This window comes from Marmota monax, unplaced genomic scaffold (assembly GCF_021218885.2).
Source record: "Marmota monax isolate L192 unplaced genomic scaffold, Marmota_monax_Labrador192_F-V1.1 WCK01_AAM20220418_F8-fsc00007, whole genome shotgun sequence".
Classification (NCBI taxonomy): domain Eukaryota; kingdom Metazoa; phylum Chordata; class Mammalia; order Rodentia; family Sciuridae; genus Marmota; species Marmota monax.
The window spans coordinates 6,705,075-6,727,863 of record NW_026692781.1 but is presented as its reverse complement, the minus strand read 5'-3'; the positions used below and the strand labels follow the sequence as shown (position 1 = coordinate 6,727,863).

The 22,789-nt window shown below is 34.7% G+C and overlaps 1 protein-coding gene across 6 annotated transcripts in view; it reads right to left on the bottom strand.

The window, feature by feature from the left end:
- Positions 1-755: 755 nt before the first annotated feature.
- Dync1i2 (dynein cytoplasmic 1 intermediate chain 2) overlaps positions 756-22,789 on the bottom strand; it is a 55,072-nt gene continuing 33,038 nt past the window's right edge. For 4 of the 6 annotated variants that reach the window (XM_058580181.1, XM_058580179.1, XM_058580184.1 and 1 more), the window contains 11 exons: positions 20,681-20,776; positions 20,311-20,473; positions 20,104-20,203; positions 19,288-19,413; positions 18,315-18,461; positions 17,819-17,932; positions 17,367-17,500; positions 16,376-16,520; positions 5,226-5,366; positions 3,244-3,369; positions 756-1,829 (listed from right to left, as the gene is read on the bottom strand). In XM_058580181.1, coding sequence (XP_058436164.1) covers positions 1,716-1,829; positions 3,244-3,369; positions 5,226-5,366; positions 16,376-16,520; positions 17,367-17,500; positions 17,819-17,932; positions 18,315-18,461; positions 19,288-19,413; positions 20,104-20,203; positions 20,311-20,473; positions 20,681-20,776 — 1,406 coding nt within the window. In that variant the 3' untranslated portion in view covers positions 756-1,715. The remainder of the gene's footprint in view (positions 1,830-3,243; positions 3,370-5,225; positions 5,367-16,375; positions 16,521-17,366; positions 17,501-17,818; positions 17,933-18,314; positions 18,462-19,287; positions 19,414-20,103; positions 20,204-20,310; positions 20,474-20,680; positions 20,777-22,789) is intronic. The other 2 variants (XM_058580183.1, XM_058580185.1) reach the window with 1 other exon arrangement.

Sequence of the window (22,789 nt, the reverse complement as noted above, 5' to 3'; positions counted from 1 at the left end):
AATGTGACCCTGCTGAAAATGAGCTTCTGACTCTGTCACCATGAGATAACTTCAGTTGTTATCTTTGGTACATAATGGACAATTGTGGGGGGTCAATTTATGAAAACTGAATATATAAAAGTGGGAAATTGTTTGACATAATTTCAATTAATAATTTTAAAGACAGAAAGAAATTCAGATATCATCTAATTCAAACTTAATTAACTTAGAAAAGAATGAAAACACGGATTTTATGGCTAAAATCATACTTGTCATAGGTGCCAGAGCTAGAACTAGAGTCTGAGTCTAATATTCCTGGTCAATAATTCCTTACACTACAGAAAATCCACAGGAAGTTTTGTTATTATTTAGAATTCTATCCCAAGTAGCCTTTGTTAGAATTATTAAAAATGCTCAAATTCCAATTACTAATCTTCCTTCCTAGTTCAAATCCTGTTGAATAAAAGTTAAACTTTAAAAGAACAAAGGAGGATCAAGGGAATGGACAATGTAAAGTGGATAAAAAAATCAAGATCAGATCATAGGCCTTTCCTCTAGTCCTGAAACAAGTTGATTTCAATACTAGTTCTTAGATATTTGTCACCTACCTTTCACACTTATAGAGAAAGTGTGGAAACAGATCTGAAGGTATTGAGTTGATTCAGTGTCAAAGTATGGGTCATTTGAGCACTTTTCTTCATCTTTATTGTAACCATGAAATCAGTTTCTCTCAAAGGAGGCTTTACTCTGAGAGGTCACAATCATAGTAGTCTCAATCAGTGAAAATAATAAGAGATTTCCATTTATTCTTTTCTTAAAAAATATTTTTTAGTTGTTAATGGACTTTTTTTCTGTTTTGTTTATTTATATGTGGTATTAAGATTGAACCCAGGGCCTCACACTGAGCCACAACTCCAGCTACTCCATTTATTCTTTAAAGTAAATATAGATAGAAAGAACAGCACAAAAGTTAAACTAGGGGAAATTTTTCACTGACAGATTATACAGACATCCATTCTTAATGCACGGGGAGATCTATAATGTCCTGTATGGCATATTTAAGGCACAAAGCTTTACAGGATTAAGAGATGTGTGTGTGTGTGTATGTATATTTATATACATATTTATATACATATATATGTATATAAATATACATACACAGCAGGGGATTAAAGAATATATATGTATATATTAAAGACTACAAAGTGATGGAAAAATTAAAATTGCAAGGAGTGAAAATGAAAAGTTAGCACATATTTGCTTTTATTTATGGGTAACTACCACATGAACTATAAAGAGAAAGGATGTTAGAATGCAACTTGGATAGGTGTATGCATGCTGCAACTAAGAAGAAATAATGTTTATATTATGACTAGTGAGAACATTACAAGTTTAACAGGGAATTGTGATTATTTAAAATATGCAGAACTTATTTAATCTGTGCTTTAGAAATAACTGTATATAGTGTTATAAATCGAAAAGAATTCAAAAGAATAGTATTAAATATATCCCTGTGTTCTGTAAAGTCAGTCAGCTGTATTAAAAATGACAAATAAAAAAAAATGCATGTTAATATAAAAGGGGCACTGTAAGATTTGCTTGCTGCATTAAATCAACAGTTTAATCCATGAAATTTCTCTTTAATTATCATTTAGACAAAAGCATGCAAATAGTCTTAGGATCTACTGTAGAGCCTTCCCCCAGTCCACTAAAGGCTATACTCCTCTTTTTAGGAACTAAGCAGGTATTCGGGTAGCTGCTTCCTCTTCTGCATCAGCTCGGTTTGCATTAATTTCTGCGAGTGTTCGGCCGAATCGTGCCCATTCATCATTGCGGGGAACGGCAATCTGCTGTTAAAAGAAAAGACAATGTTTTGTGTTACACTGAAATAAAAGATCATTTTACCTGCTATTATTCAGCTTGTTTTCAAATAATTTTTTCCACTAAAAAGTAATAATTGACCTAAACGGCCTTTCCATAATTACAGGGACTATAACAATGATTTACAACATTTCAAAACAAAAGATGGTGTTTGTCAAGTATGTTGTGACAGCCTCAGAAATGACTTTGCTATTATCACCATCAGTGCAAGAGAGAATAACAATGATGCTTTGTAAATTTTACTCCTGTGTACCGTCTCATGGATTTTGCTGGTGGGAATTCCGTTAAAAATTTTTTAGTTCATTCTCATCTCATTCCTAGTTAGAAATAGTTTTGAAGCATTATTTTCATCTGAAGATAACCTTTCATGATTCCCTCACAAAAAGCTATGCTACTATTTCACATTTAGCATTGTAACAAGATAATAAAAGAAAAAGAGACTGCAGTTCTTTTGCCTCACAGAGGCAGTTGGGTGATAAAAATTTTTGATAATTGCCAAAATAATATCACCGAGTCTATCAGGATAGGACATAAGCCACTCTGTGGTAAATGGATGTTCCTTCTTCTAAATCTACACTATCCAGTAGGGGAGTTACTAGCCAATGTAACTATATTTAAAGCTAAATAAAACTTAAAATTCAGTTCTTCAGTTGTACTGCCACATTTTAATTATTCAATAGCCATGTGTGGCTAATAGCTACCATATTAGTACAGACATAGAACATTTCCATCTGTGCAGATCAACTGGCTGTTCTAAATGATTCAATCTACTTCCCTTCAGATTCAATTGCTAGAGGCCATGGGATTTTCAGTCAGGATGAGGAATCATAAAACAGCAACAGAAAAATGACAAAGTTACTAGCCAGGGCTAAAATGGAGGGAATCAATCCTGGGCATTACCATATAGCCCATCAGAGCACTAAAGATGAGGGAGCTGCATCTCATCTTATTGAATTCAGTTATAATGGATCAAGGATCCAGATTCACATTTCAGTCATCAGATAATTCTCAAAAAATACTACTTTTGGTTTCTACTATCTGGCCCAAACAAATGTATGAATAATAATAATAAAAAAAGACTTAGTATCAGTTCTTTAAAATTCCAGTGTCCATCTATAACTCCACATTTCTTTTTCTGCCTGAAGAATTTATGATTTCCAGTAACGTATTCTTAAAGAAACAAAGTACTTCCATCATACTATATTAGTCTCAAAATCTGCCCACGGACACAGAACATCCAGTTTAGAAAGAAAATCTCAAAAATTTCTTTTGTAGTACGAAGTATACAAGCATATGGTTTACACAATTCAGGATCCACAAAGATACCTTCACTACAATGTCACTAAATAGATGTATCAAAATTATAGACAGTAAGCCCCATACCTCTCCCACATCATATATAACAATCTGTCCTTCAGAATCACCCACGGCAATCTCTCTTCCAGAATGGGTCCATCTTACACGATTAAGAGCAGGATTACCCTCCACAGAAATGCTGGCAGTTGGTACCTAAAGTCATTTAAAATATAGTGCAGTGTTAAAAGTTTCATCAAGATTTCTATAAACATGTAAAACAGTATTTCCTCTTCCAATCTGTTTAAAAAAAATAGATGAAAATGGATAGAGAATTTTCCCAACTTTCTTCCTACTCAGCAATATATTATGAATGACATTATAGTCAATCCTTGAACATGGTTTGGGAAAATAAGTCCTTCATAAGAAATTCTCACATGACTGGATATACCATTTTGAAATAACTTTTCTTTAATAAAGGACTCTTTGTTGTTTTAACTTAAGTAGCCAAGCTATTTGAAAACACAGGGTCAAATCCCATTTAAGAGGAAAACATTTCAAAAGCCCTCATAAACAGATCATGGTTCAGTTTTACAGACAGGAATTACTTTTGTAGCTTGGATCTCTGAAACTTATGTTTGATCCTCAGTTCCAAAAAATAGTTCACACTGAAGGTGCACCATGAGTCTTTCCAAAACCCCTTAATTTGCACAGACTCAGAATGAAGGCATGATGATGGATGGCACTAATACAGCAGTACCAGCCTTTTGGGTCTGATTGTGTATCTCCTATGCTGAGGAAAACACATGAAGCAAATAAATTCAGACTAAAAAGCCCCCCCCCCCCCAAATTTAAAGTTTTGAAATGTGGCCAAAATAATCCTTTAATTGACACCAGTCTTCCCCAGATGATTAGCTCAAAATTGTTATAAAGAAACTTCTTTTCTTTTCTTTCTTTTTTTTTTTTTTTTTTGTGGTGCTAAGGATCAATCCCAGGGCCTCACACATGCTAGACAAGCACACTCTACCACTGAGCTACATCCACAGTATAAGAAACCTATTTTGGTGTATTCTTTAACTATTATGGGAAACACCCACACTTAATTATAATCATAAATCTCTGGTACCAAAATCAAAGCTAAGAAAATAAAGTTAGTACCTAATACCTACCTAGGTAAAAGGTAAAATAAATTCTAATCATTCAGCAAGGCTTACTTAACACCTTTTCCTACCTCCCAAAATTACTAAGTCTGTAGATGACAATGTTAAAATTCTTACATTTCCAATATATAACTTCCTTGTCCTGCACAACCACCCATTTGACTTCAGGGATTTGGAAAGATGCCACCAAAAATATGAAGAGATGTGAGAAAAGGCACCAAGTGAGTTTCTCCTCAACAACCATTACTCATGGGAACTGCTAATATTACTTCTACCAACTAACAGCAACACAGAAATCTTAAGAACATTTTAGCCTCTCTGCTGGTAAAAACACATGACTAAAAATAAGTGATAGCTGCAATTAAATTTCACTGCTAATGTTATTTGAGTATAGCAATTAGGAAATCTGATGGTTTCTATATTCATTTTATAGTACAGGAACTGACTTCAATCCTTCACAGAAAAAGTCATCAAAATACATTTCTCCTTCATTCATACAAGGCAGGCTAAGACTTATATTTATGAATCATAATTCTATCACATCTAAAAGGATAATTCAGAAATTCAGGATTAAGGTTAACATTACTTCAGTAGTCTGAAACTATTTTCCAGCTTATGAATGGAAAATATCCCAGCTGCCTTTTGAACGAGACTTTGCCAGGACATTAGAGATACGATACTGCTTTTCGTAAGTTAAAGGAAATGCCCCAGTGCTCATGGCAACATTATTTCTCCCTTCAGTTCTGCACAGCATGCTGTTTGTATTTAGGGTACAAAGCTTATTTGGTTTCTTTGTGATGAAGCCACAATCGGAGTCCTACATTTCTTTGGGATAAAAGGAATTTCACAAATTATTGAATAAATCTCCAATTTTCTATTTTTCAGTGCAATTTTTGTTATTTTCCTGCTCACCTCTGTATCATTATTGAGATTCCACAAATCCAATCTCCCCATGCCATCAACACAGGCAAACAGGGCTGGGTGGGTGGGTGACCACATAACATCATAAACGTAGTCTGAATTATCTTCAAATGAGTATAAAGGCTTGTTATTCTGAAAGGGAAAAGTTGATTCTTAGTACAGTAAAAACATGACAACTCACAAATCATTAAACTACTGATCACTGGAAAAAAATATGGCTTATATTCAACAGGTATACTATTTTATGATATTTAATACAGTAGAAAAAGTTTTTGTAATTCATTACAGAATTACTTGGCATTAAACTAAGAATCAACTACTGAATCACATTTTTCTCTTTTAATTTGTAGATGCCACATTGGTTTTAAAAAGGAATGGAATGTGCTTCAAATCATTTGTTAGTCAAATAATTCCAGGAAAATGGTAGCAGTGGCAGTGTAATTTTGAATCTCTTCTAAATCTCCCCATAAAACCTGTTACAACAACGAGCATGGCAAACCAAAAATTCACAATGTTCACGGTAAAATCAGGAGACAAACCTCCAAGCATAAGTAGGAGTTAACAAACCTCTGACAACCACAAGATCCACACAGTATCTGTATCTGTGTGGGAACAGTCCTGACAGCTCAAGTACAGAAGAACATCACAGTCAACAGGTGCTCACTGGACAGCACAGTGGGCCAGTCTGAGAATAGCAGTAGAAACTAAGATCACATTTATTAAAAAATGCCCCAGATTGCAATGCAATACCGAATCTGGGTCCTATAAGCTCTCAAAATTAAATCAATGCTCCCTTCCACGATAAAGTCCCAATAAAGAGAAATGGCTGGGAATAGAATCCAAGTTGTAAAATAGAGGACAACGGACAAAGGAAAAGAGAAGGTTCAGATAAAAGTGGTGCAGAAGAACAGAATATGTACATCTCAGACAAGATGTATTTGTATTTCCACTTTACAAAAACCACAGAAGAGAAAGATTTAACCTAGACCATGAAGCTAGGAAACCTATTCTTGCTCATTCTCTTTGTCTTAAGATTATAGAAAAATTTATTTTACTAATAGGTAATAAGTAACAGAAAAGGATCTTGGTCTAATTCCATACATAGTTACTGTGATATAAAGATAATTAAAGAAAAAGTCTTTTCAACAAATGGTGGTGGGACAACTGGATATATACATGCAAAAAAAAAATGAAGTTGTACTCCTCATCTCTCACCTATGTTTATGAACATAGGTGAACGCAAATAAATGCATCACAGATCTAAGTGGAAATACTAAAACTATACAACTCTTGTAAGAAACCATAGAAGTAAATCTGCATGGCCTTGGACTCAGCAATAGTTTCTTAGATATGAAACAAAAAGCTCAAGTGAAAAAAAATAAATAAATAAAAATTAGATAAACTTCTATATGAAAATTACCCAGGCATAGTGGTGCATTCCTTATCCCAATAACTTGGGATGCGGAAGCAAGAGGATTACAAGTTCAAGACCAGCCTGAGCAACTTAGCAAGGCTCTAAACAACTTAGTGAGTTACTGTCTTAAAAAATAAAAAGAACTGGGGATGTGTGATAAAGCACCTCTTGAGTTCAATCCCTAGTAACAAAACAAAGCAAAACCAACCAACAAACAAAAAAACTTCTATGTTTTAAATGACATCATCAAAAAAGTAAAAGAACAATTTACATAGCAGAAAAAAATATTTGCATCAGCTGTAGTGGTGCACGCCTGTAATCCCAGCAGCTTGAGAGGCTGAGGCAGGAGGACTGTGAATTCAAAACCAACATCAGCAAAAAGTGAGGTGCTAAGCAACTTAGCGAGACCCTGTTTCTAAATAAAATACAAAAACTGGGCTGGGGATATGGCTTGGTGGTTGAGTGCCCTTGGGTTCAATCGCCGGTACCAAAAAAAGAAAATATTTGCAAATCATGTATTTTATAAATGATATATCCAGAATTCTAATAATGACCAATTAAGGACAGAAAAAAATGCTCAAAATTATTAGTCATGAGCTGAATGCAAATCAACATCACAATGAGATATCACTTTATACCACTAGTATCACTAGAATGAAAGAGACAGACAATATGTGTGGCTGAAGATCTGAGAAGTCAGAACTCTATTTCTTACCTGTCAGGGAAGATACCATGATCACCAAGAAATCAGAACCCTCATACCTTGCTGGTAGGAAGGTAAAATGGTGTAGCCAGTTTGAAAACAGTTTTCCAATTCCACAAATACTAATTAGAGTTACCAAATGACCTGATAATTCTACCCCTAGGTATATACCCCAAAGAAATGAAAACGTGTGCACACAGAAAATTTGAACATGAATGTTCATAGTAACCTTACTCATAATAGCTAAAAAGTAGAAACTCCAAATGTTCATTAACTGATTAACAGATGAACAAAACATAGTAAATCTATTCAATGGGACATTATTTGACCATAAAAGGAATGAAGTATCGACATATGCTAAAACATGGATAACCCTTGAGAACATTATGTAAAGTTAAATAAATCAGTGCACATATTATATGACTCATGAGATGTCCATAAACTGTCCATATAACAGGCAAATCCAGAGACAGAAATAGATTAGTGGTTTCTAGGAGCTGTGAAAAGGGAAATGAATAGTAGCTAATGGTATAATGGGTTCTTTCTGAACTTTCTAAAATTTCTGAAAATGTTTAAAACATTCAATCCCAGTGACTTGGAAGGTGGAGGCAGGAGAAATGCCAAGTTCGAAAGCAGCCTCAGCAACTTAGCAAGGCCCTGTCTTAAAAAATAAAAAAGGAATGAGTATGTGGCTCAGGGGTTAAGTGCCCCTGGGTTCATTCCCAGTAACAATAACAACAAAAGAGACTGGTGACAGTATACTCACAGAAATATTCATGAAGAACACTGAATCGTAACTTTTTTTGTGTGTGTATTTTCAAATTTAGAGACAAGGTCTTACTGAGTTGCTTAGGGCCTTGCTAAGTTGCCAAGGCTAGCTTTGAACTCACAATCCTCCTGCCTCAGACTCCAGAGCTGCTGGGATTATAGGCATGTGCCATTGTGCCTGGCCTGAATTGTATGTTTTTGAAGGGTTAATTTTACACAAATTATCTCAATAAAACTGTCAACTTAAAAAACAGATAAAGTGAATTTTTAAAAAAAGTTATAGACACAAAGAAGATTAAAAAGACACATCTATACTGGCAGATCCTGAAGAAAGAAACAAAAGCAATAATACAGAACAAATACCCAAAAAAATTCTTCTAGCTGGACCTGGTGGCACACACCTGTGGTTCCAGTTACTCAGGAGGCTAAGGCAGGATTGATGGCTTGATTTCAGGAACTTGAGACAAGCCTGGACAACATAGCAAAACCCTGTCTCTTATAAGAAAAATAAGAGGGGGCTTGAGATGTAGTTCAGTGGTAGAGCACATGCTCATCTCATTACCCTGGGTTCAATCCCCAGCATTGCAAAAACAACCAACCCCTGCCATACATACACAAATGTCCCCCCAACCCCTCCACCAAAAAAAAAAAAAAAAAAAAAGACACAAAAAACAAAAAACCCTCTCCTTTGAAACTACATATTGATTGACTGATTGTATATGTGTGTGCATACTGAAGATTAAGGCTGGCCTCAAACTTGTGATGCTCCCACTTCAGCCTCCTGAGTAGCTAGGATTATAGTGTGCCATGGGGCCCAGTGAAACTACATATTAAAAGGGTACTCTTGTGTACTTAGGAAAACTGACCTACTTCAAAAAAGAAAAGAAAAAAAAAAAAAGATCATTTCAAAACCCAGGATTTTTTAAAAGACTAAGTCACAGTAAGGAAAACAAAATCAGCTTGTCAGATTTGACAATGATCTTTGCCAGAAGACAACAGACTAACATAGTTAAGGTACTAAAAAAAAATCTGTGTCATGGATTCTATATATAATCAAATGATTATGATAATATGATTTTATCATGAATATGATAATACTGTACCCTTGAGCATCTTTTGAGGAATCTATTACAGAATTGAGATACATGACCAAAAAAGATTGAACAGACATCGACATGAGAGGACTGGTGAATAAACCAAGTGAATCAAGAATGTAAGTGGTAGCACACTTACTTAGAATGCACGAGGCCCTAGGTTTGGTCCCTAGCAAATGGGAAAAAAAAGGGGGGGGGGGAGGGAGAAAGGGAAGGAGGGAGGGGCAGAAAAAGAAAAAGAGACAAAGACTCAACAGGCACTTCACAAAATGACCAATAAACTCATGGAAGGGTGCTTTAGCACATTAGTGTGACAGTAACACAAAACCACTACTCCATGCAACTATATCCATTGAAATGGTTAAAATGAAACACAAAAAATTGCAAGTGTAGTAAAGGATCTTACTACTGATGGATTATAAACTGGCAAAACAGCTTTGGCAACTTCATGGTAGCTATTAAAACTGAAAGTATGCATATACTCTGATCAAGTAATTCCACTTCTAGGTGTATGCCCAATAAAAATGACTATTTATGCCCACTGAACGAAAACCAGAATGCTCATGGCACAACTATTTATAACAGTTCCAAACTGAAATTAACACAAAAACCATCAGCAGAATGAATAGATTATGATATATTTATGTAATGGAATAGAGCAAAGAGAATGAACAATCTACAATTATTAACAATATGACTCTCACAAAAATAATGTTTAATAAGAGAAGACAGAGACGAGTGTGTGTACATACTAATTTTTATAAAATATAAAAAAACTATATGAAAATTAGATAAAACATTTATAATAAAAGAAGATTGCTAAATATCTCAGGAAATGATTAGATCAAATATTTCACCTATTGAGTGGACAATTATGCAGAGATAAAAGAAAGATGCATTATACTTGGGTAAACAACACTGCAAATTAAAATCCCAAAAGAATCATTTAAAATGTTTTATTTAAAAGTATATATTTTTTCCCTTACATTTAAAGCACTTCTGCCTAAATGATACAGAGGCAGCAGGGAAAAGTTGAAAATGGACCTACTCACTCATCTCAGGCCTGCCACTAACTAGCTTCAAGACTTTGGAAAAATCACTACATCATTCCAAGCCCCTAATTCCTTATTTATAAAACAAAGGCTTTGTACCTGTGGTTCTGAAGCTTGACTTTAATTGTAACCACCTAGAGGATTTTTAAAAAATTATGCTGTTACTTAGGTCTTCTCCTATTTTTGTTTAACTGGTCTGGGATGCAAGGTGAGCACTGAAAGTTTTAAAAATTGTTCAGGTGATTCTAATATGTAAGACTGAAAACTACTGAACTAGATAATGTCTATAGGTCTCTGAAGCTTTAAAATTTTCACAAATAAACAATTTACAAAACATATTTGCCAAAAGAATGAATCAAAACAAAGAGCTTCTTTGAATGACAGCATTTTAATAGGCAAAAATAGCTCATCCTGGTTCAGTGGTAATAACCATTGTCTGGTCAAGGGACAAGTCACATTTTTTTCTTTTTTAAAAAAATATTTACATATTTTTAGTTGTAGTTAGACACAATACCTTTTATTTTATTTATTTATTTTTATGTGGTGCTGAGGATCGAACCCAGGGCCTTGTACGTGCTAGGCGAGCACTCTACTGCTGAGCCACAACCTCAGACCTACAAGTCATATTTTTTTCTAAGCTCAAGTTATATTCAAGTTTAGAGAGTGCCCCCTAAAATTCATTTCTACCTGGTACCTGTAAATGTTACCTTATTTAGAAATAGATGTAATCTATTTCTAAATATATGTAAATGTAATCAAGTTAAGATGAGATCATGCTGCATAAGGGTGGTCCCTAAATCTAGCATGATTGGTGTCCTTAAAAGAGAACAGTTTAGATGCGCACAGAGGCATGGCAAGACAAATAGGTAGATAACATTTGATGACAGAGGCAGAGATCAGAGTAAAGCAGGTGCAAGCAAGGAATATAAAGGACTGCTAGCCATCACCAGGAGGTAGTAGAGAAGCATAGAACAGATTCTCTCAGAACCTCCCAAAGTAACCAGTCTACCAACACCCTTGTTTTGGAATTCTAGCTTCTTAAACTGTAGAGAAATAATTCCTGTTGTTTCAATCCACCCATGTAATAATTTGTTGTAGCAGTAACAGAAAACTAATGAAGATAATTTTTCAAAACTGGGTAACTGTAGAGTTCTAGTTTAATAACAAAGAGATTCTCTAGAGTAAATACTTGACAATAACAGTAAGGTGCTCCCAAGAAAAGTGGGAAATAAATATGTCCTCAACCTGGATCAGAAGAGAGAAAGATTTCTTTTAAAAGAAATTAGTCTAAGTTCAGAAATAACTTCTTATATAACCCAACGGAAGACAAAGTTTGTGGAATGTGTCTGTTAAAAGCCTAGAAATACAAAGAAGCAGAGTCTTACAGGAAAATGAAGACAGTACCTATTTAAGCATTGTCCAGGAGAGGAGTCTTAGAATTACTACCCCATGGTAAGGCTATCTCTATGTGAAGATGAGTGAATCAAGCTATCTTAGCTTGATGCCACTGAATATTCAAATTATAAAACTTCTTTTGTTCTAATTCCTTGCTCACCAAGCAATCTTCTGATTATAATTTGGCTTCCCATGTGGATTGTCTACAGGGAAACAATGAGCTGGTCAAGCCAGCAGGAGTATCTAGATCTTCTGGCAGTTAGGTTTCGCACTGTAAATTAATAAATTGATATTCTCCAATGGATCAGTGTCCTGGGAGCCTGTTCCATTCAGCACTCCTTTGTCTAATCAACTCTAGTAGGATGACAAAACTGAGTTTCTGAATATGCAAAGGAAAGGCTCAAAGGAAAGGCTCAACACTGGCCAGTGCTAAGTTACTGAGGCAAAGGCTGCTAGACAGGGCTAGGTCTGCATCATCAGTCAGCCTTACCCAAGAAATATCTCAACTTCAGAGCATTTTTTCATTTTACATACTCTATTATGTGCACAGTTGTTTTTAACCCTGTTTTAATGCTAGTATCATCTGAAATTTAAAAAAAGATAAGCTGTTGAAATAAGGAGCGCCTTTGAGACATCAAGGATTGTGAAATTTTTCAAGGTGTATATGGACTATAAAAGTCTTAAATCTACCTATTTTAAGAAACGATCACACTAACAATCTTAACTTTGGCACTTCATGGCAAATATGGTTCTGATGAATGTTTATTCTGAAACTAGAATATACTGCGCCTACATTAAAACACCTTGCCCCTCAAATAAATAATTCTTACATTTTAAGAGTAACCTGTAACAAGTATGGTTGAGGGTGATGGAACATTCAGCTAATTTACCAGGCCTACCCCTAATCAAGCTCTTCCACAATCCTTGGTAACCCTGAAGAAGGTTCCACTCCTCATTTACTCTCCCTACCATTTTTCAGACCTGCCAAAAATGCTTCTGCTGTGAATTTTCAAATCTGGTATTTTGAGATGGTAACAGTGATTACCAAATGTATTAGAAGCAATCCTTGATTGGTTTAAACATCACCAATATGTTGAAGAATCTAATTTTGCCTGTCTTCTATTCTAAAAACAGATGAATTTGATGAACCACAACTATTTGACTGAATATAAATTTACTGCCCAGGCAAAGATTAGAAACTAGCACAGAAGTAGATTAAACTAAATTTGAGGCAGTGTCAAACTAGGATTTCCACACATTTTTAGAGGACTTATAGAATGAGAGGAAAAAAAGGAATCTAGTTTTGCTATTGAGGCGGAGCTGGCCCTTAAAATGGATATTAAGGTAAAGTAATATCTAATGATTCATTCTTATACTTTATAGGAACTCAATTCCAAGAGTAAGTATGCACTTTTAAAAAGGAGAGGCAGAGAAGCAAAGTGTTTAAAGTGTGTTAAATTATAAATGTGAACTATTGGTTTAAAAAGCTTAAAATAGAATTTTTTTTCACCCCCAGTAGTAGTAGGGATTGAACCCACTACTGAGCTACATCCCCAGTCATTTTATTTTTTATTTTGAGACAGTCTTGCTAAGTTGTCCAGGCTGGTCTTGAATTTGTAATCCTCCTGCCACAGTCTCCTGAGTGGCTGGGATTATAGGTGTGCACCACCTGGCCCAGCTGGAAAAATGTTTTTGAAAGGAGATTTTAAAACACTGCCTATTATACATTACCATTCATGGTCTATTAACATTGTTTATAACATTATTACAGTATAGGGGCTCCTTCAAGTTTTTCAGTAGTGTAGAAATAAATACCAGCAATAATTAAAGTAGCAAGTGTAAATTCAAGATAAAAATGACAACTCTGGGAGCCATAGAATACCCATAAAAACATCTATTCAATATATTGTTGCTACTTGAATGTGCAAAAAAGAATGTATAACATTTTAGATGGTACTTGGGACACTCAAAAAACACCCTATTCTATGCTGGTCCATCCTTTGGCCATTAATGTTGGAAGGATGTTGGGGCAGGCATGTATCACAGTTGAACAAATAAAGGAACAATGTCTAGCTTAATTAGCAAGGAAAGATAGTTTATCACCCTTATCTACTGTTGAAATACAGTAAAATACAAGAACAAAAATATCAGTTACCCATCAACTAGCTGTGTCGTATCACAAAACCAAACAACAATATGTCTGCTATCACAGATAAGTTCTGTTCTTGATTAGGCAAGATGAAATATTCATTTCAAATCCTGTTGTTAATGTATATAAAGATGAAAACCTCAAATTTAAAGCCAAAAAGGAGACTAGCAAACTGAAGCCCTGAGATTTAAAAAAATCAACCAATCTACAAATTGATATAAGATTCTTTTCAACTACCAAAAAAGGAAGCTGGCTAAAACCTAACAAGGACATAATATCTCCTGTGACTACACACAGGACTACTAAGGTAAAAGCACATCAGAAATCTAGCCACTTTTATGGCTGTTGAACCTTATAGAGAAATAATTAGCTTCATCTTTCTAATTCTGTATCTTGCTTTGGTTTTACTAGCTAGATTATGCAATTATTTACTAATGGTTATAAGAATCTTCTTCCTCTACCTTTTCCCAACTCAAGAACCTTCCAAGAAAGAAAGAAAATGGTTTATTAAATGCATTTAGATTGGGGCTGGGGTTGTAGCTCATTGGTAGAGTGCTTGCCTCGCAAGTGTTAAGTACTGGGTTCGTTCCTTAGTACCACATAAAAATAAATAAGTAAAATAAAGGTATTGTGTCTGTCTACAACTAAAAAAATTTTTTTTTAAATGCATTTAGGCTCTGTCTAATCCCCATTAAGAGGAAAAAGGAACTGAAGATTGGTGCCTGTTACATGCTGTATACCATGTTAAGTACTTTTCTAGATGCTTCCTTATTTAGTTAAGGTAAGTGCTAGCCAGGCGTGGTGGTACATGCCTGTAATCCCAGTGGCAGGAAGATCTCGAGTTCAAAGCCAGCCTCAGCATCTTAGCAAGGCCCTAAGCAAACTCAGGGAGACCCTGTCTCTAAATAAAATATAAAAAAGGAGCTGGGTGCAGTAGCGCATACCTGTAATCCCAGCAGCTGGGGAGGCTGAGGCAGGAGGATGGCAAGTTCAAAGCCAGCCTCAGCAACTAAAGGAGCCCTAAGCAACTCAATGAGACCCTGTCTCTGAATGAAATACAAAAAAGGACTGGGGATATAGCTCAGAGGTTAAGCACCCCTGGGTTCAATCCCCAGTAACATATTACTACACACACATATATATATACGTATATATAGAGAAAAAGGAACTGAACATTGGTGCCTATTACATGCTGAAAACCACATTAAACACTTTTCTAGATGCTTCCTTATTAGTTAAGGTAAGGGCTAGACAGGTGTAGTGGCACATGCCTATAATCCTAGAGCAGTAATATCAAGAGTTCAAAGCCAGCCTCAGTATCTTACCAATATCTTACACACACACACACACACACTTAAAATATATAAATATATAAATAAATAAAAGAGCTAGGGATGTGGCTTCCAGGCTTTAATCCCCAGTACCCCTGCTCCCCCAAAAAAGGTAAGTACTATTTTTATTTGTTAATGTCAAACCTAAAAATTCTCAATTTTAAAAGGCAAGCTTTGAGAGGCAGACAAGCAGAGTTTTCTAACTCATTACATATTAGACTGAAAGAAAGCACCAAGAAAGAACAACAGTGAACAGTGAGTTTATCCCAGATTTCTAATGCAGTACTCAATAGATAAACAGGAGTTCACCATAATAGTGAAGGACATCTTTTAAGGCTATAGGTTTTCTCAAAAAAATTGAATAACCAAAGAAGGACTCTAAACTATCCATGATGAATTATTCAAAAAGTCAACATTTAGGGTAAGGTAGCTGGACAGAAAAAAATAAAGTGTAAAAAATTTTAATTTGTTTAAATAGAATCTGATATGTGGAATATGCAGTGTTACCACCAACAATGCAATAGTGCAGCAAAGGTAAGGTGCTTTTATCGTAAAATGGGATCAAATGAAACTACAAAATGCCTGTCATAGGAGGCACTGTTCCCTACATGAATTTGTCTCGAGACTTTTAACCAGACAGGGCAAGGTTGTATTTATTGGAATTGCTGGTGGATCAGGAAGCACTTTATCACATAAACATGTGTTTCAAATAACTGATGTTTACTAAGACCAAAGCAAACCATTACAGAATGACAACAACAAAAAGGACCCATACCTTTTCACAATGCTTTCTTAATGATTAAGGTTTATTATGTATAGCCTTAGGACTATAGATCCATTTCAGTCTTTTCTCTACTTCCTATCAGCTCTGTGAATCACTATAGCTCTGAATATGCCTCTAAGTTCTCCAAAGAGCAAATGTATAGCTTTTGTGTTGGGCTGAATGACAACTATATGAGGTACCATGTGAGACACCCAGAGGCTTTTCCTCCATTTTCAGTTCATAATAAAACAGTTCTGTGCTTGAAAAACCTGAGGTTGTGGTATATTTGCCAGCATACTTTTTAGAAAACAACAACATCACTCATGCTCTATGTAACTTCTTACCAGGTATGATTTATTAGTAAACAATTCTAAGCTATTTAAAAACTTTCCATCTTTCTTATGTAGTATTAGAGCACCACCTTGTGTCAGAAATCTGACTAAATGAGCAGATATATCTATATTTTAGATACCTTAGTTGTCCAAAGTTTTACTGTCCAGTCAAATGATGAAGTGACAAAAAGATGTGAGAAGTCTACTGCTCCAACAGCTGCATGACAATGGATGCCAGTGATTGGTCCTTGATGTCCCTCAAACATCTCACTAATTCCAGCTTTGCTATTTCATAAAAGTAAAAATGTTAGGGATATCTTTTAAAGCAGTCCACTTATAAAAACATATTATGGTGGGTTTATATATCAGAGCTTGACTTAATTTCCACAAACTTAACTCTGTGCTCATAATGCATCAGAATAACTTACGTTGAGTGTTATCTATCCAGATTTGATAATACTACTAAAGGACTAAGTACATTTTGGAAGCATAAATACCATGCTGTTGACAAGAGAATTCAAAAGTACAATATCTGAGGTGGCAGAATTGAGACAAAGAAATATTATATGTAAGAGAGCCAATCTGGGCTACTTTTAAATCAAAAGCTTTGAAGTGAAGGTGATCTGTATTTGAGATAAAACCCAGACAATTTTTTTTAAGGAAGCAATTGATAAAGGTACAGCTAGACAATTTCAAAACAGATTGAATAGCGGGAAAAGTACTAGTCAATTTAAAATGTGTACGTGACATTACTGTATGATTATCAGGAGGATTGAACTAAAGCACAAAGTCCAAATAAATAAAAAAATAGGAAAACAGCTGAAAATCTTATTTATAAATTTGAAAGCCAGTATGTGGCATGTGCATATTGTATTTGTAATTGCTAAATTTCTTCCCTACCACTAACTTCTGTGAGTGCATGCACACACCACAATCCACAAAATCCAGAACACATCACGAATTAGAGATACTTTTTAAAAAGTTAACTTCTAAGTTTATATGCCTGAACTCAACCTGTCACAAATAATGAGTAGTTCTAGGACTAATTTCTACTCAAATAAGGGGCAACCTGTTTCAATGAGATTATTCAAGGGGGATTTTAAATAAGTGCAAATTCCAGTTCAGGTTTACCTGCCATGGCGGCATGCTGTGTACACAGAACCTTCTTCACTCCCAACAACAAAGTTGTTGACATCTCCAACAGGGAAAGACATAGATGTCACAGCTACTGCCTTTGACTGTTTGTGAACCAACTCCATGCTATCCTATATAGGGTGGAAAAAAGAAAAAAAAAAAAAAAGAAAAGACGTTATTTTGTAAACAGTCAATTTTAAATTTTCAAAGAAAAACTTCTAGTTTTAAATAATTTTAAGAGATATTTAATATATTACTTACATAAACCACAGTTAAAGCAATCATGTTTGAAAATAAAAGATATACACAGCACAGTACTTTTGACACATGCTTAGATTTATAATCTGTTATTATATTATGAAACACTATGAAAAACATATGCTGGGGTATATACACAGTTTAAAAATAATAACATACTTCAAAATTTCAGTTTCGCAAGTTTAACCTACCTGTGGGTGGGAAAGCATGTCCAGACTCCATGAACATATTTTTCCATCAGTGGAGATGCTGATCAGATTGTGAGCATTTTGTGTTCCAACGACATTTACACAATAGACAGGATGCTAAAAACATGAAAAGAAAGTTTTCATGGATTATTTTACTAAAAAAAGAAGCAAAAACTGAAGCTTAATCATAGGTACTCTGTTTCATATCAAAAACTGTAGGTTAATCACAGGTATTCTGTTGTAACTTGAGGTTATTTTTAATGTGAAGTTTGCTGCTGTTCTATTGATTAACAAAAGGTTGTCTCAGAAGAGACATAAGTTCCTGATAAACAGATCTCCCAAAATAAAGAAAAAAGACCTTCGTTCTTGGTTGCTATCTGAGAAGCAGTTCATACACCAAAGGAAGCACATTTTGAAACCACTCTGGTAGACATACACTACTACGTAGTTATAGTGAAAGAGCATAGAAGTCTAAGGAAAATAACCTTATTATACTTACTGTGTGTGCAGCAGCTGACAGTGGAGTTCTCTGCACTGGTGTTCTTTTATTGCTACGGTTATCCCAAAGCACAATTTGGCCTGAATATGTACCACCAACAACAAGATTTGGATGAAATTTTGCAAATGTAGCAGACATCACAGCTGACTGCAAGTAGGATTTTTATATTTCAGATTTAAAAGGAAAAAGTTTAATAAGTTATAAAATCAATTTATTATTCAAAATATTTCCATCTGCACTATAGGTATTAGTAGCTATTGAGACAAATTCATTAAAATATTTAGAATTTTTTTGCTTAAAAGTAAAATGTAATGCCTACTATGTAACTATATTTTAAAAGTAATTTATCAAAGAAAGTAAAAAGTTATTTCATTTGATTGCAGTATTAGATAAATGGCCTTGCAACTGACACATGACTGTAATATGACAGAGTGTATTAAGTGTTTATTTAGGATTATGACATTATTAAAAGATTTTAACTTATGCAACCAGAAAACACTTGCAAATTCTGTCTGTTAAATCCACTTAAAAAATCTGCAGCTGTTTCCTACTTGAACCATATGTTTCTACTTAAAACTATCTAGTTCCAATTCCTCAGGCCATGTATAAGTAATTCAGTGGGCAAACCATCTAATTGTATATTCAGTAAATAAGTTCCTGAGAAACTCCCTATAGAAATACGTTTTATAAAAGATTCCATATATATGATCAATCACAAGAACAGAAAATCATAACTGTAAAGGGCTTTCAGTGTGATTAAACATTATAAGACATGTCAGTAAAGCTACAAAAGCCAGATTATGTTGAACTGAGAAGTCAGTTTTCTGTTAACATCTGTTTGCAAACATAAAGTGGTTTAGTAAATGCCAATCCAATGAAATCATAATGTTGACAAGAACAGAAAAAAAGGCACCTGTCTAAATTCATTAATGAATCCTTAAACTTGTGGAAGACTGTTGAAAGACCATCTTACCTGGCAGTGGAACACATACTCTGGAGTAGTTTTTTTGTATTTCATATTCCATACAAGGGCAACACCATCAGGTTCATGAGGAGCATCTTCATTGTTATTATAGGAAGCCACAAGTAACTCGGGATACTGCTCGTCAGAACCAAGTAGAAAAGAAAGGGAATGCATAATAAGAACTATTTCTTGACTATCCGATTATTCTGAAAAGTACAAATATCTACCACTTCACCAATTAAGAAATCTCTTTCTTATTTGACTATCAGATAATTGTGAAAGTACAAATATCTAATACTTCTAAGAAAGACGTCTCTATATTTATATTAATTGGGATATCAGTACAATTTTATTTATTTTTTGTTTTAGAGATGGGGTTTTGTTAAATTGCCCAGGCTGGCATTGAACTTGTGAGTCCTCCTGCCTCAGCCTCCTGATTAGCTGGAATTACAGGCATGTGCCACTGTGCCTGGCATTAGTACAATTTTAAATTAGTACAGTTAATTATTTAAAATATTTTAATATTAAAAAATTTAATTGAAGTATGTGTTTGTATTTCATACAAAGTATTTTGTGAGTAACTGAAATCAGTAAAGCTAGGTTTTGGCATAAGGTTCTGAATTTCAAATATAAATAATATTTCCATTTCTTTCTTCCAAAGTACTTAAGATGAAATGAATATGGTAACACAGAACCATCATCCATTATTCAATTTTAAATGATACATACTGATTTAATCATACAAAGTTCCTATAACTAAAATAAAACCACATGCTAATTATAATTTAAAAAAACTTAATAATAACCAATTTTGTTATATTTTACCTGAGATGACCAATCCAAACAACTAACAACCCGATGCTTTGACCAACGTTCATCAAAAAATTGCCGGTTTAATGATAGTTTAGCACCTGCTTGAATCTCTCTACAGAAAAAACCAAATCCAAAAAAAGACTGTTATGACTTATGTCATTCTTAATCTTAAAATAATTTAACACTGCTGAAGCTGTTGTGTTATCAATTAAACATTACCCTTCTTTGTCTTCCAGATCTCTCCCACTATAGTCAAAGAAGATGTTAATCTGTTCAGAAAGAGCTCTTTCTACAATTCTTGTAGAATGGTCAAAGAAACTTAAAAATTCCTCTGAGTGTAAGATTTGTTGCTTTTCTTCTTCAGTCAGCTCATGAGGCGGAGCTGGAAAATGAATATTTTTTTTTAACTATAATTTATGTTAGTCAAATTATGTCAACTCAGTATAACAGGATTCAGGGAATGCCACACATTCTTTTTAAACATTCACCTCTTTTTATTTAGAGCATTTCATTCTATTTTAATTGCTTAATAAATAGTAAATCTTAAGAAGAATAAAAAAAAAATTTAAAGTTAAATTCTTTAAGTTACCTTTACTTTCATTTTCTTCATCTTTTTTTAAAACTTTCTCTTCTTCAGGTTCAATAGGTGGTTTAGGAGTCACTACATCATCATCTTCCTCTTCATCTAAAAAACAGAAAAAAACAAATATTATTTTCATGAAAATAGCTAGTAACTGTGAGGTAGTAATTTCCAAAGGTATCACAACTCCCTAGATAAAAGCAAAAGCAAACCACTGTGCCAAGAATAAGTACAAATAATATGAGCTTTCCCAACACAATCTTAAAGAATTAAGTGGAACCCTCTTGCCTTTTATACATACCTATGTGGTACCGCATCAACAGTCACACTAAATTCTATAGCTACATAAGCGGAAACAAGATATATAAGCATGTAGGACGAATTCCTCATGGAAGTCTCTAAAAGCTTGCAAGCATTTATCATTCCAGACAGAACAACATGCAACTCCTGCATAGTTTTATATAGCATGCTGACACATTAATGCTGTAGAATGAAGAAAATCAAATGTCTAAAATAGCCCACAGAGCTGGCTGCTTACTTGTGATCTAAAACCATCAGTGTCTAATGGGTCTTCATATGGCATAAAGACGGCTTACATTAACTCTCAGGTTGCTATTTGAGAGGCAGATTTTAAAGATAATAGCTACAGGACCACATTTTCTATTCTGTCATTTTAAATGCAAGTCTCATTATCCATCGTTGTATGATGTGGCAATAAGCACTTATAATAATGCTTTCTTTAGTTTTAATAAAAATACATATTAAGATATATGTTTCAAAGACTAAATTACCCAAATCTCACATTCCCAAACCAAGAAGTAACTTAAAATAATTTATTTAAAAATGTTACAGGACATGTAACCTTGTCTACCTTCTCTTTTGCAACAAACTGAGATAGGTTTTTTTATGAAGAAAATCCTTATTTTCATTACTAAGCATGTGTTATCTGTCTATAAAGGGAGACAGCAGACACCTGCAGCAGAATGTATCTCAAGTAATGAGAGCCTGTTCAACATAGGGACTTCACTTGTTATAGTCATTTCCTTGACCCATGTACAAAATCATCTAAAACACACATACATACAATGTGCACAAAAGAATGGTCAAGGATGGGAACCAGCTGCCAAGTCAAGGTCCCAGCAGCCAGGCCAGCTGACTAGATAGCAACAACCAGATGGCACTGCTGGGATTGTGTCTTTCTGCTATAAGGTGGCAATGGGATGGCATAACATTCTTACGCTTGACTGCCTCCAATCCTGTGTCTCTCCCCAATGGTGAGCCTGTGCAATTACCCGCACTCCAGGAGGCCTACAGACAAGCCTTTACCCTGCAAACAAAATGCAGCTTGTAGGCCACACCAGCTGCCAAACCACACACATAGTGTTAGGCTTAGAGAGCTATGAAAATCTTTCTAACTCTACAGTATAAGCAATAAAAATATAACTGTACCTGTGGAAAGAAAGCTTCAAATGACACTGTATAATGCACACAATGATACAACCTCCAACTTAATCAAAATGATAATGACGTATGCCAATCCTACATTACTTGAAATTGAGCGATTTTTACGTTCTGACAAGTTTACAGAACTAGGATAAATGGCAAGAATGATTTCAATATATGCTCATACTTTTGAACCAAATGGTGAAGGTTAAAATTTTTCCTTTCAAGGGCCTCAATCAGCCACAAAGGAAAACAGTAATCACTGTCTTTTCAGCCAGCCCAACCGCATTTGTCAGCCCTTTCTCCGTCAATGCAGCCAGAGCAATCAACCTGCCAAACATTCAGAATGGAAAAACAATCTGAAAATACAGGGTATAATGCACCTGCCAGTGAAAATGGCCATTTCAAGAAAAGCTAGTGATCTCAGTGACCCTGCTGAGGAGGCGGTGGTGCAAAGGGGAAAGAACACGTAAAAGAATTCTTAGTGATCGCCACTCTCTTGCACATTGACACTTCCTTACAAAGCATGCCAATTACAGCTTTTGTGCTACTTAAAAAAATGAAAGCTTTTTTTGGCAAAATAATCACATAGAGAAACAGAAAGACACTACTCCTTTTTAGATGAATTCTCATATATGACAGATTATTAATCTGAAAACAGTATAACTGCTGGGG